This window comes from Sesamum indicum, linkage group LG5, assembly GCF_000512975.1.
Source record: "Sesamum indicum cultivar Zhongzhi No. 13 linkage group LG5, S_indicum_v1.0, whole genome shotgun sequence".
NCBI lineage: Eukaryota > Viridiplantae > Streptophyta > Magnoliopsida > Lamiales > Pedaliaceae > Sesamum > Sesamum indicum.
The window spans coordinates 1,692,628-1,710,857 of NC_026149.1; the positions used below are offsets into that span (position 1 = coordinate 1,692,628).

The following is an 18,230-nucleotide window of genomic DNA, read 5'->3' on the forward strand; positions in this document are numbered from 1 at the left end:
ACGAACTTAATTCATTTTTAAAAGAAAAAAAAAAGAAACCTGAATGACTTTGCAGCTGTAGGGTTAAAAAAAAAAGAAACGATGATAAATGCCATTTTTAAATAACAGTACAAAAATTACAATTTGCCAGATAAATATTCATCACTTCCTAAAATGCAACTCATAAAAATCTCAATAATAAAATTCCAATACACTGAAAATCCACTGACATTTTGTCCGGATACCTGCACGGTTCTGATATGCCCGTTTTTCACTCAAATGGGAGTACTTGATCGTTTAAGATGAACGTGATCTCATGCGTAGTTTCAGGTAGCCGAACTTGCCAGCACCGGGCGAAGAACCCTCGAAGACAAAGGGCAGGAAGCCAGTGATGGCTTTGTACTTCTGCTGAATCTGCACATGCAAAACCTTTTTAACACTTCCGACCTCCTTGAAGAGGAAGTGTATAGTAATGTTTTTCTTCATGCTAGCGCTGTAATCAATAACAGATGACAATTTGGAGATTACCTTGAAAATTTGTTCGCTGCTTCTGAAGAGGTTTTTCCCAATGACACAAACCGTTCCACCGGAACCTCCACCGGTGATCTTTGCCCCGAATAAAGTCCCACCAGTTGATTTGCTGTGCTGCTTTTGTTGTACTAACTCTACCAGCTTATCGGTCCCATCTGAGCCGAGTCCACAAGCACTGTAGCTATAGTGACACTACAGTAGTTTGTATGTTAGTAACCGGAGAAGTTGTCTTTATACTTTCCGATAAAATCATTGGTCTTGAAAAATTTAGATTGCACTTTCTGCAGTTATGGTTTCCATGACACGGGGATCTGTTTTGCAATATTTTCAAACTCCGAGGTGTCTATCTAATTATCCCTTATACTTTTTGTGTGTTTACTTTCAGTTTCAAGAGAGGATTTATTTATGGGACAATTAAATAACATCCCCTAGAGTTGGGTCAAATTACGGAAACCGGTGTAATCACACAAGTGTATGTAACGTAGTTCTAGATACCTGATACATGAGTTCCCCGAGGGTGGAGAGTTGATCGTCTGAAGGAGCAGCCGATAATAATGCTTTGAAGGCCTAGATAGCAATAAAATAAAATCAGAAATACACGGCAAGTTATAACAATATTCAGGATGTTCGATATCATCTTAGAATGAGAACAACCTTATATACCATGTCGTTTTATAAGATGGAAAAACAATAGCGTATCCCTTTAACTGGATGTTAGTAGAATTAAGTCAAATCACGGTATATGATTATAATGCAAGCAAAAATTGTACAGAAGATGGAGCGCAATCCACGACACTAAGAAAATATTGTTTCACTTTCCTGCATAAGCTTAAAGAAGTTATATAAAAAAGCTGACCTTGACTCGAAAGTTCTCATAGATTGGATGCCGTGTTGGTGCTCTTACTGCATAGCTGCATTTTTTATCAATTATTGTAATTGAATCATCATGATGGTTGTAATTCTCGATGAATTCATTTCCGGGTAGAAACTCCGGAAGCCTATGCACATAAGACTCATAGCTGAAATTGAAAGAAGGGCCGCAGATCAATATTTCCAGAAGAAAAACATTACAAGATGAAATGAATAAAGGCGATCACGTTAATATCTTCAAAAGAAAAACAATAATATAGGTATCAGAAACAGAAATCAAATATAACCGGTGAGGGGACAAGTTGCATAGGTAATCCAGTGCAGCTTCAGCTTGAAGCAAATCCTTGCCATGTTCATCTGTTTCATCGTTGTTCATCCCTTCGACTTTCGGTGAATTGTGATTTGGTGAGGACAACTGCTTGGACGCCATGGACTTAATCATTTTCCGGCCCATAAAGGTGCCGATCCTCACTGACCCATAATCTGCACCACCAACACTGCAGCATACTCCAGTTAATAAGGGGGAGTAGGCTAAAGTGATGCAACTAGTAGCCGACATGCATGCATGTCTAAACCGAAACGCGATCTGACAATGGTTAGTAATGGTATTTCTAACAATAACAAATGATCCAAATATCAACTAGGAAGAAAGAAAGAGAAGAGTAGATGAATTGAAGTTACCTACCTGTGTCGTATTCCTGAGTCAATCCCCCAAAATCGTATATGAGAAGGGATTTCCACGTGACCTAATACTTCAGCCGGCTAGTGGGACAAGGACAAATAGTTCAGTCGTACGCTGATTTTCTCACATTTTCTGGTAGACATGGTTTACTAGTTTCTCACCTGACATAGCATGGCTAGGAGTTTATTTTCTTCACCACATGCAGAAGCCATCTGATCCATCACGCCACAAGGAGCACCAACAATGTGATTCTCAACCTATTACATGTCAGGGTCGAGTAATATTAAAGGAAATAAATTGGAAATATTAAGGTGTAAAGGAAAACAAAGGCAAAGGATGAAGAAGGCAGCATGCCTTTTGGCAAAGCAAAGCAAGATCTCTTGGTGCAATGTTTAGACCTGTAAAATTGAAGAAAGCCCATCAAGCATATTGTTCACAAGGCTAACAGCAATTATAATCAGAGAATCAAAAGTAATTAGCTCGTTGGTTTGCATGCAGGGTAAAATAGTAAATTTCATCCAGGACTGCACATCTTTGTTTCTTTCTGTAGCGATGGAAATTTTTATAGATTTGTATCACGTGTTTCAGTACAAAATTTTCTGATTGTGTAAAAGGTTTTACAAAGTCAAATAAAACTTTCATCGTCGCATACTATATTGAAAAACCACCCTCGTTGTCATGACAGATGCATGAGCTGAGCCTTGACATAAATTAATGCTAAAGCCAGTAATGGTTGCTATTTTGATTGACATGCAGTAATAATAAGTGCAGAAGTTTCGAAGGAATATTTTCTTCACTAAGGTCAGAAGAAATAATAGCATATGATTGTACCATGAGAAGCAGCCACTGCAGACATGGTTGCAACTTCTATTGCAGCCGAGGATGATACGCCTTTGCCCTCTGGAACACCAGAAGAAACCTAGAATACCATATGGATTCAGCTATTATTATCATCGTGCAATTTAATGGGGGATAAATAAATGAATAAAATAAACTAAAAGCAATCGTCTATTCTTCTAATTTACGATCAGTTAACTAAGAGAAGACCAGTGCATCACCAGCAACTATATGCAGTAAATTTTATGCTTGTCTAAAGAATGTTTCATTCACAACCGATACAGTTCAAAAGCATAAGTTGATGTAAATTGTAATCCTATTGCTCAATTACCGTAAATTCTAGTAAAATGTAAGGAAAGGTGGACTAGGATAAGTTTATCAAAAGCCATTAATTAGCAGGTTTGAAACATGCAGCATTCTTGAAAGATTAAGGCAACTGTTAGAAAGAGAATATCTTACCAATATACTAATACCATCCTGAAACTGAATGCCCAGTTCAGTCATCAAAACTAGAATCGTACCAGCAACATATGCAGCCCACCTAGGAAGGAGCCCAGGAGAGTAACCAACTAGTTTTCATAATAAAAGTTAAGCAACAGAAACGTAGAAAAGGAATTTTACTTCTGCGATGGGTCTTGAGCAAAGTACAGGCGTGCTTTCTCGTATGAAATAGGTTTTCCATCTTCCAGAAAATCAAACAAGTCCATATCAAACGTAGGTGCTCGGTTACTCAGTTCTGAACCAAATGATACCTGCATAACATGTCAACATTTATACATCAATGGAACTCTAATTAAGTTCCTAGAAGAAGCTATGTTTGTGCATTCAATATTAATACCAAATTCATAACACATTCGCGACATATATGTCTACAAAGAGTAACAAGCATAATCATGAATATATAAATTACACAGGACTGGAGTAAATGGCATAGTGAAGTATCAAATTCAGCATTCACTCATAAAGTAATCTGTTTGAGCAGAAGAAGCTTCGAACAAGTAAAATCCTGCCTTTTTTACACAAAAGAGATCCATTGAACAGTTGAATGACACATTTCCAACCCACCAGCTGAAAATTGTAGACTGAACAGGTACATCCACATTGTCGCAAGAGGAGGATGAGATTATCCATGAGTATATTAGCCATTAATAAGCTAAGTTCAATCAGGGATTTCACGGGCGCAGAAACAGATGGATCTAGCCCGTTATATAATGCTAACTATTTGTAGAAAACTAAAACTTCTATGTATTTACTTAATCAACTATTAGAAAAAATCCATGCCTACATACAATTTGGAGTACAGGGGTAGTGCCGTCTCCTTTTTTTTGCTGCCTGGCCTGAGCATGTTTCCATAACTTCTGTTTCTCTGGACGACACCTCTGAATGGCAACATGGCATGCTTCTCTAACAGGCATCTATTGATAAAAATCATGACAAATTACTAAGAAGTAAGTGATAAGCACAAAAAAGTGCTCATGGTTGGGAAGAAGGAAGTATGCCGTGGAAACAAAAGCACCTGCAGGACTAAGCTTCCCGAATAATCTGCAATTCCGCCCATCACATCTAACCTCCCAGGAGCTCTAGTTACGACAATTTCTTCCTGAAATATGAGAAATGGAAAAGGAACAAGAGATCATGAATATTGCAGCTTAAAAACCTTAAAATATAAGAGAATCCAAGGAGAAACAATCAGAAATTGCTCATGCAAAAGAAGAGTAAGAGAGGGAACACATAGAAGTCAGCAGTTATTTCTTAATGATTACATACCATTTCTCAGGGAATAATAAAGTGGTTTCCTCTTCAAATTTTCAGCTAAGTTCTCACAGAAAAAGAATTTCAGCTAAGCACAAGAAATTCAATTATTGGAAGAAAAATTTCCTTGCATGGAGTGCTATTATCAGTGAATGGTACAGCCTATCTTGAACAATTCATCATGTGATAATTGAGGAAACTTAAAAGTGTTTTACAAATAATAATTAAATTCTCCAAACTGGTAAAATGATATAATATTTGCATAAATGAAAATGAAGAACTAATAACTTCCTCCATAGCCAGTTCCATTTCATTTACATAGTCAAATTACCTTGTACTGTTAAATTCATCCACTAGCCAACTCTCCAAATGTCTATTTGAGATATGGTAATTACACATTCCTAAATCACTTATTGTACTAGGCGACAATATCTCCTGATGGCTAATTGCTGATTAACCATAAGATATTTCAAATTGATGTCGGGATTCCCTATTGTTTTTTTTCTCATCTGCCTTACTGCTGAGAACCTTGTTGGGTGAAGAAATGATATTCTCGACGAGGTATCTAAGTTTTATACAATGGAATGATATCATTTCCGCACTCTGCACAAAAACAAACGAAAAGACAAAAAGGTGGAAGATGATGTAGCCCTTGTCAGCGAGAGATGTGAAATGACAATATTTGTTATAATTTAAATAAATGAAAATATCTAATATAGTCTGAGCAATGATGAATGTGGCCTAAAGCAAAATCTCATGACCATTGATCCTTATAACAATACTATTTAACACACAGTTAAAGTTCAAACTCAAGATTCCCCTAAAAATTTTGCATCACCTTCACACTCAAAAGGTCACATCTTATTCAAATGCATCACAAAAGCAAAGCAGACCAAAATTACCTCCCAGTTAATCATTGCAGCCGCAGCAAGACTCTCCCTTGACTGATGCTTACTACTATTCGCATTGTTGCTTAAGGCATGTAGATCTTTCAAGCTCTTTAAGAAACCTATTGTATCCGAAAGACCATGATGATCTCCATGTAAAATTTCGAAATCTCCAGTTCTACACAATATTGACAAAAAAGTAAAACATCCTAATACTGCCAAATGATAACAGAATGACGAGAACACATAGCAAAAATTTACCCTATAGCAGAGGTGGTATTTTGGATACTGTTCTCATCTGGCAATGGCGTACGTGAACTGAGTTCAGTTTGTGCAAGTGTATACCAGTGAGGAACATCTATATCTTTCCCGGAAACTCCCTGAAGCTGATACCCAAGGACAATGGCATCCTTCAACCTTCTTGATCCTCTAAGCTACATCGGACAAGATTGCACCGGAGATGAGGCAGATATCTTGCCAAGAATGTAGAAACAACAAACAGAGGCGAGAAGTAAATCCACATAATAAATAGTCATAACTTTCGTCTTCATATTTTCAGTTCATACCCTGTCTCAGTTTTGCTCCTAAATAATCAACTAATTATGTATTTATTACTAAATAAATCACATCCTTTAGACTCATCATTTGTTAAAATGCATGTTAACATACTGGATTTCTAGTTTTCCGCAACTTTCATATTCTTCAGATTAATCTCTGTTGTATATTAATCAACCCCCGAATCTACCTAACACAGGATTAGAGGGGATGACTTTTCAAGCAATCGGACACGCATAAGAGAAGAGGAAAGAAAGACTACTAGAAATGTAAACGAAATTATACCTTAGATGGAGTGGGATCTTTTCCCAAAGCTATATCATGAAGTATTTGAGCAACCACCTATAAGATTCATGAGAAAAGAAAATACTTTAGAGTTTGGAACCAAGCAAAACAGAGAGTTCTAATATATAAATCAAGAGTTATAATTAACCGCATATGGATGTAGACTTGATCACCTTACATATGTAATGAAGCTTACCATCAAACTCAAATAACAAACTATCTAAAAGTTCATCCAAAAAAATCAAGGGGAGAAGTTCAAGTGAAATAACTTACTATAGCTAACACAAAAAAGTAAACATAATAATGTTGTTTTGAACAAGTGGATGGAAGTTAAAGAGACATGAAGATAGTAAGATGCTTTCTGAAGTTCTAGAGGGCTACTTGGAAAAGGTATACTCATCAGTTAGATTTTGGCTATCTGATAGGTTATAAATTTTGAAATGATAGAAGGTAACTTATTCATATACTTGGACCCAAATACGAAATACTTTCTAGTTGCTGAGCCATGCTATGATTTGTTTCCAGCAGCAACACCCAGACAAAATATATGTGCTAAGTTTACCTTATAAGCATTTCTAGGATCAAAAGCAAGAGATAAGATACCTCACCACCATTAGTGCCTCCCTCATAGCAAGGTTTCAGGGTAATAGCGCGTTGAATATAAGGAGCCCAACGACCACTAAGCAAATCTCTCCTTATTATCTCCACACCACATTGGCAGTACTGTTTATAGATGTAAGTTGGCAGGAGCTCAAAATATTATTGGTTTCCCTTTCACATTACCAAGTGAACACAATAAAGATGCTAGCAACACACTGTACCTCAAGCATATTCCTCACAAATGGTTCCTCATTAAAATAATCTCTTCGTACAAAGATTAAAGGCACCTTGTATGCCAAAGCTTCACTTGCTGTACCATATCCAATTTTACCTGACAGGACGTAAGAATCATCACAACGTCAAACTCCAAGAATACGAGTATATTATTAATATCATCAGCAAAATATAGAAGAAATACTTCCAAGAACTTGCATTCAAGTTACCAAGCATGCAATCTGAAGCTGCAATTAAATCAGGTGTGTAGACATCCTTTGGAAGCTTAACAAAATTTTCTGGAAGCTCCTGCTCGTCTGACGCCCCGCACACCTGTATCAGGAGATGGTACACATATACCCAGCAAAATTTTCACGAAAACATGAAAAGTTACATGCCAACATGTATACATAGTAAACTCAGGAAACCAACCAAACATATCCATCCATCAGGTAGATATTCCTTCTCCAGCTTCCAGCCAGCTGGCTGCAAGAATGAATAATGATATATTAAGTACTCTCAAAGTCCATAAGATAAAAATCATCTCAGAATGGTTTGGAATCATGTTTTATCGGGAGAAACTGAAAAGCCTACAAAGTTTAAACAGAATACATTAGGAAATTCAAATACACAGTGAAATTGAATAACAATACCAGAAAATACTATATATCAGTGAAGGAAAGCAAAAATCAAATAGAAAAAAAAACAAGACCTGAAAGCTAGATTTATTAGAATTGAGTGACGAATAACTTAAATTACTTGAACCTATGAGGAAATAATGAAATGCAAGAGTAAATTCTCAAACATTACTATTAAAGCATATAAGAGGAGATAGAAGTACAAGATATGCATAGACAATACCAATGATTATTCAACTGCATAATTCCATAGTGCATAGCGACACACAACATGGACTGTACCTGCCCACCAAAATTATAAATAAGAACTTTCGCATCTTCCTCAATTCCGAGCTCTTTCCTAACCTGATCAAAAGTAGAATAATTAGAGAATCATTCAGAAAAAGAAGCCCATACCAGAAGGACAGTTTGGTAGCATAAGCCGCACCTCTGCCCGGGACTTGTGTAATTTCCGCACGACAAGAGGTGCATCAACAACGTCGCTAAAAGCAGGCACTAAGTATGTATGACAATTAGTTGCATAAGACTTCACCAGAAACATTTCAAATATTTACATGAAAACATACATATATGCATTACAAGAGATGCATGCATAAAGATATATGTGATCAAGAGAAGGGGTGTAGGAGATAGAACGAACTAAGAAAGTTCTAAATTTTTGTGGCACTAAAATGATAGAAAACATAGTTGGTCCATAATAATTTCTTAGAATGCAAGGTTTGTTCACTGACGCCTTAGTTTTCTATAGCTTCCTGCATTGAAAAAATCAGTACCTACAAATAAGCTCCCAAAACAGGAAAAAGAAAAAGAAGAAAGAGGACAAAAGGTTTCCAGACATGTTCTTTCTTTCCTTTACTTCCTTAGAGCACAGGCACAGACTGTATTTGTATATTAAGCTGGATCTGGGTTCGTAATTTTGTACTACTGGACAGGGAAAAATGGGATTTCAGAGGAGCAACAAAATGTATGAAAAAAGCCAAAAATACAGCTCAACCATTGTATTGTAAAAGCAACATACTTGGACAGTATCCTGGGAGACGTATTAGAAAGTCGCAATGAGAATAATCTTCAGCTATCTACAAAAATAACAGTTAGTTAAAAGAAAATGGAAAGCGTCTCACAAGTTCACAACCTGAGGAATGATAAACCAGCAGAGTGAAAATATACATGGAAAAACACAGGTTGTTTCCTAAAGTCCATGTAAGAAATGGAAAACAAATGGGATACGATGTGATGAGACAGCCCGTCAAGAGTTGATGCATCTGACAAGACATTTACAACTAAAATTTGAGATAGCCAAAGCATAACAAGAAGTGAGGTTCCTCAAAAGTCCAATTGAAATGTATTCTAACAATGTAATATAAGAGAGCAGAGGACAAAACCAGTGACCTGGCAAAAGAAATTATGTTTTCTTTTTTTACTTTTTCTTTTTTATTTTGGGTTACCAACAAAAAATGTTTAGCAATTCAGAACCCCTTTTGGTGATGAAATAATTCCAATTAACAGGAAGGATAACAGCTATCTCACTAAGTGTAGATTGGCCAAAGGCCAAGTCTTACAGTGCTTAAAAAGGTTTTAGAAGGCCATAACAGAGTGTTGATGGTAGATAGGTGCACTTAGTATATCTTGGACAACTCATGGAAAAGGTTTATGATCTTGTTAAACCTTCACCAACATCTAACTAAATGAACCTCAAAGTTTTAGAGGCCAATGCTATGCCATGATCATTAGGCACATGAACTTCTTCTGTTGTTCTGATAATCAATCATAGTGGAAAAGTACCATCTCATGTCTTCATTGCAATCAGACGAGTAAGTTTCTCTTGTGAAAGAAAGTTCAATGGTGGAAAACAATGAGATATAATGGTTCATGAAATTAAGAGAAAATGATCACAAAATTCACCTGCCAAATTATAGAGTGACTCTGACGGCCAGCCACCATCACATACTCCGCATAGATGAAATCCCAACTACAAACAAATACAAAATTAGAAGAGAAACAACAACATATTACCATACAGCAGACCAACCATACCATATTGCAGTAAGTGGCCATTCCTGTGTATAGTAGTAGAAGATTGAAAAGAACGTTCAAAACCATTAATATCACAATCCCTCTGAAAGATATTTAATTTCCTCGACGTGGTTGACAGAAAAGTAAATCTAAAATCCCAACCCAGTGAAGGAACTTCCAAACATAATGTTTAATAGTCAGATCTGCCTCCCCTTTCCGTCATGTTAATGTACTTGAAGCAACCTTGGAACTCAAACATTCTTCAACAGAATAATCGTCAAAAAGGCAATGCCATTCAGATAATTGCAAATAGAATGAGTTAAGGTTTATTCTTTGGTAAAAGGAGAAATAAACAATGAATAAGATATAATAGTGAAAGGGGAATAAAATGCTACACATAGTTCTTTAACCAAGTATCAATAATCACCTGAAGTTGGTCACACAAACTGCACGAATTCCAGCATCTGCTGCTGCTCGGCATGCGATGGGAACAGCATCAGATGCCTATTTACATTCAATACAATAATAAGAAAGAAGCCTTTTCCATGAGGACTACGAGATATAGTTGAAGATGCCTGCACTCTAAAATGTCTCGAGAAAACCAGGCTGAAGTTATAGATTCTAGAAACTAAAGAAGAAAAACATTTCAATTTATCAAATGTTACCACTAAATTAGCGTTGATAGATTTTAGCCATTCAACCTCAGTGGCCAAAATAGAATCCCGAGGCACTACAGCAGTCTGGACATACTGGATAGAAATAAAAAATGAAGCACCAATCAAGAAGTGGAGAAGAAGATTGAGAAAATAGTCCTTTATTATTGAAACGAAAAAAATTAAAATATCCTGTGAGCATTGGTAGTACCTTTTCCAAGGATGCAAGGCGGTCAACTGTCAAAGCGTCTGCTTGAACAGCTCCACAGTCCAATAGAACCTGCAGACAAATAGAGAAAATTCTTCAAATGTCAAATTGGAATCTGATTCCTCGTATGAACACACAACACTTATGACCTGCAACTTCAAGTTTCCAGTGCCTGAATATGAAAAACCATGATGAAATTACGAGGTGAAGCAATAAGTAAATGCTTCGAGTTACAGCTCAAAACCAAAGATAGCGTGCATCCAAGAGACTGATTTCTCTTGTTATCAACTTTTGACATATCTTTTCAATGTACAGAAGCATGACCCATAGAGACACAACTTCCACAACATCATACCTCAAAACATAGTGAAATAACAAATATGAGATGTGGGGAAGAAAAATAGATGCATCTTTTTCATAGAAAATAATGAACAACTAAGTATGAAGAACTGAATCATAATGCAGGGCAAAGACAAAGCTTATCATACACTCAGCTAGGTTTGACCATTAACAACTAAATATAATCATGCTTTAAAATAGTTACTGCTAACTGACCTTCCTGATGAAGAGTCTAGCTGACTTTATTTCGGTGGTAAATATGTAGTCAGGAACACCAGTGACCACATGAACTTCATGCCCAGCTAGGATGAGATTACGAACTACCTGTACATAAGCAGTGTCTATGATGTCACACATACCATATCAGCTCAGGATGGCCATATTAGATGCTATTACATACGTGACTTCATGGTTCACCAGAATCTACCAAATGAATCACTTGTTTGATAAGAATTACGCAGATCTGAGGCCTTTTGATACTAACCACCATCAATGTCTGAATCATTGTAATAAACAAAAAGCAAAAAGGAACAGGATTTTTGGACAAAACACAAAGATGCAAGAGTTATTCAGTTAACATTAATCAATGGCGAATAAATGGCTGCTTTTAGCAAGCATGGGATAAATTATCAGGAATACCAGCATCATCTCCACAGCTAACAAACTAACCAGTAATAATATATTTATAAAGAATGCATCATTATTGAAACCTTTCCAAGTATGAAATGGCTAAATGCAACACTTGAAATAAATCTTGGCCTCTATTGCCATTATATGCCATTGAAGCTATTCCAAGAATCCACACTAACAACTAAAAGGTAAGAACCCAGAAAAAAAATCATACTGTACAACAAAAACCCAGAAATTTGGCACATATTAGGGGTAATCCTTTGAAAACAACAAGAGCTAAGGCTGGAAACTATAAACAAGATCCAAGAACACTGAAATCTTCCGACGAATTATACTTATATACACATTTTTCATCAAAAAATGATTTTAACAACCCAAGAGTGGTCTCATCAGGTAAATAAAATAAAACCCATAAAGAGATAACCCCAATGTGTCTTAAAATGGATCAAAAATCAAACGAATCTGCATTCAAGAAAAACAGAAAAGAAAAGAGAACCTCAAGAACACGGGTGGCATGCCCAAATCCATGGCCAGTGACATAGTAGGCGAAAACGAGAGGCTTCTTCTCCATTCTTGGTTCTTGATCTTAGGACAATAACCCCAAATAAGCCGAACCAATTTTTAAATCCCAGAACTTCAAGATATCAATTTATGAATAAAAATTTTATTTATATACAGTATAGTTCAGTTCAAGAATGGGATCCAATTATTTACCCAAATTGAGCCCGTGTATCTGCAGATATATAGTATTTATAATGAGATAAGACACGAAATATTGTATCTAAATCTGCGGCAAAATTAAAACTTTAGATACGGAATGGCATCCGAAGCAAAGACAACGGTAGAAGCGCGGGAGCGTATAGTTCGTTTTCCTACGTTAAAGCGTCGCTTTCCGGTGTGTCTTTATTCAGTCTTTTCTTCTCAACTTATTTTATTTTTACATAAATGCAGATAGTCGTAAATAATGCGTCAATTGCAATTTATCCTCGTAAAATAAGATAAATAATAAGAATAAATTCTATTGAAACAACACGATCTGGCCTAATTATATAAATATTTCATATTCTTTGCATACTATAGGTATATTATTGAGCTTATATTTGTACTTACAAGCATATTCTTTATTTAATAATAAAATTTTACACAAATACTTATTAAGTATATTATATTGACCACACATACGGAATGACCCGATAATTTTATAAATGACAAATCCTCTTTGGTAAATTCTATTGGCACGAGATCTGGTCTAATTACATAAATATCTTCTATTCTTTATAAAAATAAAAGTACATTTATTGAACTTATAATTGTAATTATACATACATCCTTTATTCACAGGTAAAATTTACGCAAATATTTCTTCAAGTATATTATACTAACAACTCATAGTAAATGTATCTATAATTTTACAAATGATACCCCCTCTTAGGTATATTATATACACTAACACCATAATTTTACAAAAAATTATAGATATTAGTGTAATTAAAATTTAATTTTTGAAAGTGTTGATGTAATTTACTCCAACAATAAAAAGATCCCAAAAAAAGAATGGTCAAAATGTTTTATTTTGCTCTTCCAAATTAGGAGAATTCTATTTGGAATTGGTAATGTTAATCTTCCAAATTAGGGAAATTCTATATGAAGTTGGTGTGGCATTTTCTTATAGATATTAAATGACAAATAATTTTTATTTTTAATAAATAAATTTTTCGATAAAGTGATTGTTTGATACTATATTAGAATCAAGCTAAATAAAAGGTTTTGAGTTTCGATATCCTTGTTATCCATTTACGAAAAAGAGATGACTTGCTCACTTAAAACAAAGACTACTAGTAAATAATAAATAATTTTTAGGGATAATTAAATTTACATACTCTAAATTATAGTCTGCTTACACAAATTATTCATGTCTTTTCAATAATTACATACACTTATAAAAATGTCAACATCGTTTACACAAATTATCTTATTTTTTTGAAAAATTGCACATACACCCTCCAAAAACATCAATAATATCATACAACCTACCCTGCTTTTTGGTTGTCGATGATGAGTTTTGTAGTTATGCAAAATACATAAATAATTTGTACAAATAAACTATATGGTAAGGGGTATAAATGAAATTATCCCTAATTTTCTTTTACAGTAGTTTAAGCTTTTAAATAACAGGTACAATAACACATACTATTAATAACTTTGATTTGGATAGAAATTTAAAAGTGAGGAACATTAGCTTAAATATATTAATTTGACACCACAATTTAATATAAAAGCACAATCTCAATAATTAATTCGATTTTTTTCTTATTTTACACGAAAAATTATACAAAATTGAGAATACATATTTTTGACTGAAAACTAAAATGAGAACACAGACTAACAGACAGACATACTTGTATGGATATGTTATGAAATATTTCTGTTAAGATTATGAGCTCAGAGAAAGTATAAATAGACATTTGTTTTTATGACGTTCAATGCTGTCTGTATAACCAATTCATGGGCTGAAAATTGGCACAAGGAAGAAAACTGAAGAGTTTTGATGGCGTGGAAGCCAAATAACGGTTACAAAAACATATACTGAATTTTTTAACACTATTTTTTTTTAAGTAAGAGTTATGAATTATTACAATGATCTCTTAAATTATAATGCCCTACTTTCCCCACCTGAGTTATTAATGATCATTTGGATTTTAAGGAGTATTTGGAACATATTGACAGCAAGGTCCAAATTCTATGAATGGACGACTTTTGTGCTTTGCTTTGTCATTTGTGAGAACGAGATTATAACTTGATTTTTGGGCATTGATGATGTGGGCACACATTTTATATACATCGATTTAGATAAGGAACTTGAGTGACTTATAAATTCTAACACCTTTTTTTCCTTAACAAGAGCGCTTTTTAAAACAAAAATGTGAGGCTATACGAAATGAAAAAAGAACAAAACCCCATGCGACACAACATTGATTGCGTCACATGCCACACCAAGTACTAGTGATTGAAGTATACTTTGATTTGTGTGTGTAATTTATTTATTTTTATATATGTTTGTTTAATTGAATGAAAAATAAAATGGATAACTTGATTAGAGATGATAAAATTAATTAACTTTAAATGTATATGAATAGAAAAATATTAATAACATTAATTAATTAAATGAAGATTGTAATTTGTTGAAAGATATAATTAAGGGAGTTTTATAGTAGTTATTTTAAAGGGTCTTCTCGTTAATAAATAGTATAGATAAATTAGCTATATATATATATATATCACGCTCTCGTATTATGTTGTGATTTGGGCCGAGCTAAGATGGGCCAGCCCAGGCCAACTGGGCTGGATGGAGGCCCGGGCTAGAGAGAGTTCAATTAAGTAAGGGATCGTTTATTTTCGTATTTGAAGTAAATGATCGATAGAGTCCGATTGAAAAGAATACATAAAACAGAATACAATTTAATAATTTTATACAGTTTTTATCGTGATATATAATCTGGTGGATTGAAAAATCTGTAAAATATTTGTTGTTTACATAGTAAGATAAATTTGAGATAAAAATATAAAATTTTCAAATTTCCCTTAATGACTATATTTTTTTTTAATTTAGATTAACTAATAACATTTTAAAACATCTTACGATATATTTTAAAATTTTATAAAGTATCATAGAATATTTAATAATTTTTAAAATATATATTAAATGCTTATAAACTCAACCAAAATGATTTCGAGTTTCTAATTATTTTTTACTAGAATTAATAAATTAATTTAGACATTACTATACCAATATTATTCTAGTATCATAAATGCTTTTGTAAGAGTTAGGAGAAAATAAGATTTATTGCACGAGAATCAGTGACGTGGATTTATACACATAATGTGTGGTGTGGTAGTATTATTTTCCCAACTAGCTTGCCAAACTTTGCTTGTTACGGCCACAAATTCTAACTTAAATTAAATTTAAATTGATTATATAATAAGTATAATATATTTATTGTGTGATCGATAAATTTTATTGCACGAGAATCAGTAACGTGGATTTATACCCATCATGTGTGGTGTGATGGTATTATTTTCCCAACTAACTTGCCTAACTTTGCTCGGTACTGCCACAAATTCTAACTCAAATTGAATTTGATTAAATTTGAATTAATTATATGATAAGTATATATATTTATAGTGTGATTGGTATATAATTCAAGAAAAATGACCAATCACATGATAAATACATGACTAGAGCATGCTGAACTATCCCATAGAATAAGCATGATCCTGTCTTTAACTGGAATACTTTTCATATATATATATATATATTTTAAAGTTTATAAACTTCATAACATATTATTTAAAATCTTATAAACGCTTTAAAAAAAAATTAACTAACAATTTTGTGAAGGAAAAAATTCAATCAACTGCTCTGTGATATTGCAAATGAGTAAATTACTCTCTATAAAAAATAAATTAGCAATTTATCCTCTATATTTTTTAAAATAAAATGATTTAACTCCCTGTATTTTTTTAAATATATAGACAAAGCCAACAAAATCTATAGACAATAATTTTGCAAGATTTAGACAATTTAAGCAATAGTATTAGTTGTCTATAAATATATTTAGATAGCCTAATCAACTCCAATTTCACCACGTAATTAAGGAACTACACTACGAAAAATGATGCCATTAATAATAATACAAATTCCTCGCAAATTAGTAAAATCTATTATTAATTTACGTTAGTGACGAATTTAACAAGAAATGTAGTTACTTAGTAATTTGATCGTCAATGATTTTATAATCGTCGAACTCTTTTGTTGTTATTTTGTTAGAAGTTTTACTAATAAAAATATTTTGGTCGTCAATGATTTTATCATCGATTTTTTTTTTGTTGTTAATTCTGTTAGAAATTTTATTAATATAAATATTTTTAATTAAGTAACACTTGGGGAAGACTTTAAGTTCTTATCCTTTCTAATTATATTTATCGTAATAGTTGTAATAGTTGATTGTATTTTTTGGGCAAGTCGCGGACCATGTCCTCGACTCGCGACAATTATGTTAGGTAGTTTGGTTTAGGTATAATTTTATTATTGTTTTTTTATAATCTATACTAATAAAACGAAAAACTCATTTTTGCTGACAAAGAACGATTATTTATACCGCGATACCAACTTTTTAGATTACCAAAATAATATCCCTTATGTATTTTTCAACCACCCTTATTCAAATTTTTTTGCTCATCTATATATTTATCTATACTAATACAAAAAAAAAAAAAAAAGATCTCATTTACTTACAAAATCCACGACATTAATTTTTTTATGTCGATAATATACCTAAGTTAATTTTATTTTATTTACTTATTCTTTTTTAAATGTGATATTTCAATTTATATATTTTATTGTTATGTATAATATATTTTAAAATATAAAAAGATATTTATTATATGAATACAGTAACAACTTCTCATAATTATAATCTTAAAAATACTTATATAATTATATTTATTATTGCCTATATTTTTTTTATCATCTTTCGGTTTTAAATTATTAATATATATTTATTTCAGGCCACTCAAACTTTTCTTCTAAATATATATATACATATGGTTCTCGAAGCTGAAAAAAAGGGCGAATCTTGTGAATTATAATTACCCTTATTATTATATCTTTTAAAATTGTCATACAATTACCGTATGTAGAATTATTATTCCAACCAATCATATTATAAATTATAAAAAAATAAAAATAATACTTACTCAGCTATTGATGCTCCATTAGAAAAATATATGAGAATTCTTATATAATAAAAATAGATAATTAATTTAAATTTAACTAGAGCACGCTGAACTATCCCATAGAATAGGGTTTAGCATTTATGCCACGACTCGAATGGATTGTTAATTGTTAAATGTTAAATTGTAGGACTTGTTAACTTATGATTTTTTAATTTGTTAATAATGATTGTAACTCTTTATTAATAATGATTATTGAACCTCTAGGCAACACCAATTGCCCAAATCAAATATAGATTGTCGTGGTCCAGATTGGGGAACGCCAGGGAGGTGGGAGTTAATTTATTTTTAAAAAATAATATTTTTTTATTTTATTTTTATAAATTATAATATAATTAAAAAAAATGTTCAACATGTGCCATCTCATTTCAATATCACATGCATATATAATATTTAAGGTCAATGTAGTGATGTTATCCCGACATGTGCATTGCATGTGAAGTTTTTTCGACAGAGTGCAAATTGCAAATTTTATAAAGTTGAGATGGTAAGTAGTCATTAAAAAAAAATTAGATAGCAAAGCGTAAAAATAATAATAGTTCATATAATATATTATAATTTTCTCTATGTATTATTTCTTATTAAATGATCGTTGGAAATTTTTTATTACATAAAGAGCGTAGGATCTAATTAATCCATTTCAACCATTAAATTTTAAATTTATAAAAAAGTAAGGGTCTATATTTAACTAATTTTGATATATAATATTTATAATTATAAATTATAAAAAATAAAATTATTATTTCAGTAAATAAAATTAATAAA

The 18,230-nt window shown here is 32.7% G+C and overlaps 1 protein-coding gene across 2 annotated transcripts; it reads right to left on the bottom strand.

Annotated features, from left to right (window-relative positions):
• Positions 82-12,525, bottom strand: LOC105161628 (L-arabinokinase). Of its 2 annotated transcripts, XM_011079367.2 has the most exons (30): positions 12,387-12,525; positions 12,169-12,257; positions 11,259-11,366; positions 10,707-10,775; positions 10,508-10,591; positions 10,270-10,346; positions 9,732-9,798; positions 8,848-8,905; positions 8,257-8,324; positions 8,112-8,174; positions 7,624-7,677; positions 7,422-7,524; positions 7,200-7,309; positions 6,982-7,101; positions 6,379-6,435; positions 5,800-5,972; positions 5,554-5,716; positions 4,416-4,499; positions 4,189-4,314; positions 3,521-3,651; positions 3,359-3,440; positions 2,894-2,981; positions 2,417-2,460; positions 2,224-2,319; positions 2,066-2,142; positions 1,668-1,877; positions 1,367-1,529; positions 1,006-1,077; positions 508-702; positions 82-393 (listed from the first exon to the last, which is right to left on the bottom strand). In XM_011079367.2, the coding sequence occupies exons 2-30, from the start codon at positions 12,241-12,243 to the stop codon at positions 277-279; spliced, it is 2,934 nt and encodes a 977-aa protein (XP_011077669.1). In that variant the 5' UTR covers positions 12,244-12,257; positions 12,387-12,525; the 3' UTR covers positions 82-276. The 2 variants fall into 2 exon arrangements, with proteins under 2 accessions (XP_011077669.1, XP_011077667.1); XM_011079365.2 differs by lacking the exon at positions 12,387-12,525 and having other exon boundaries at positions 12,169-12,380.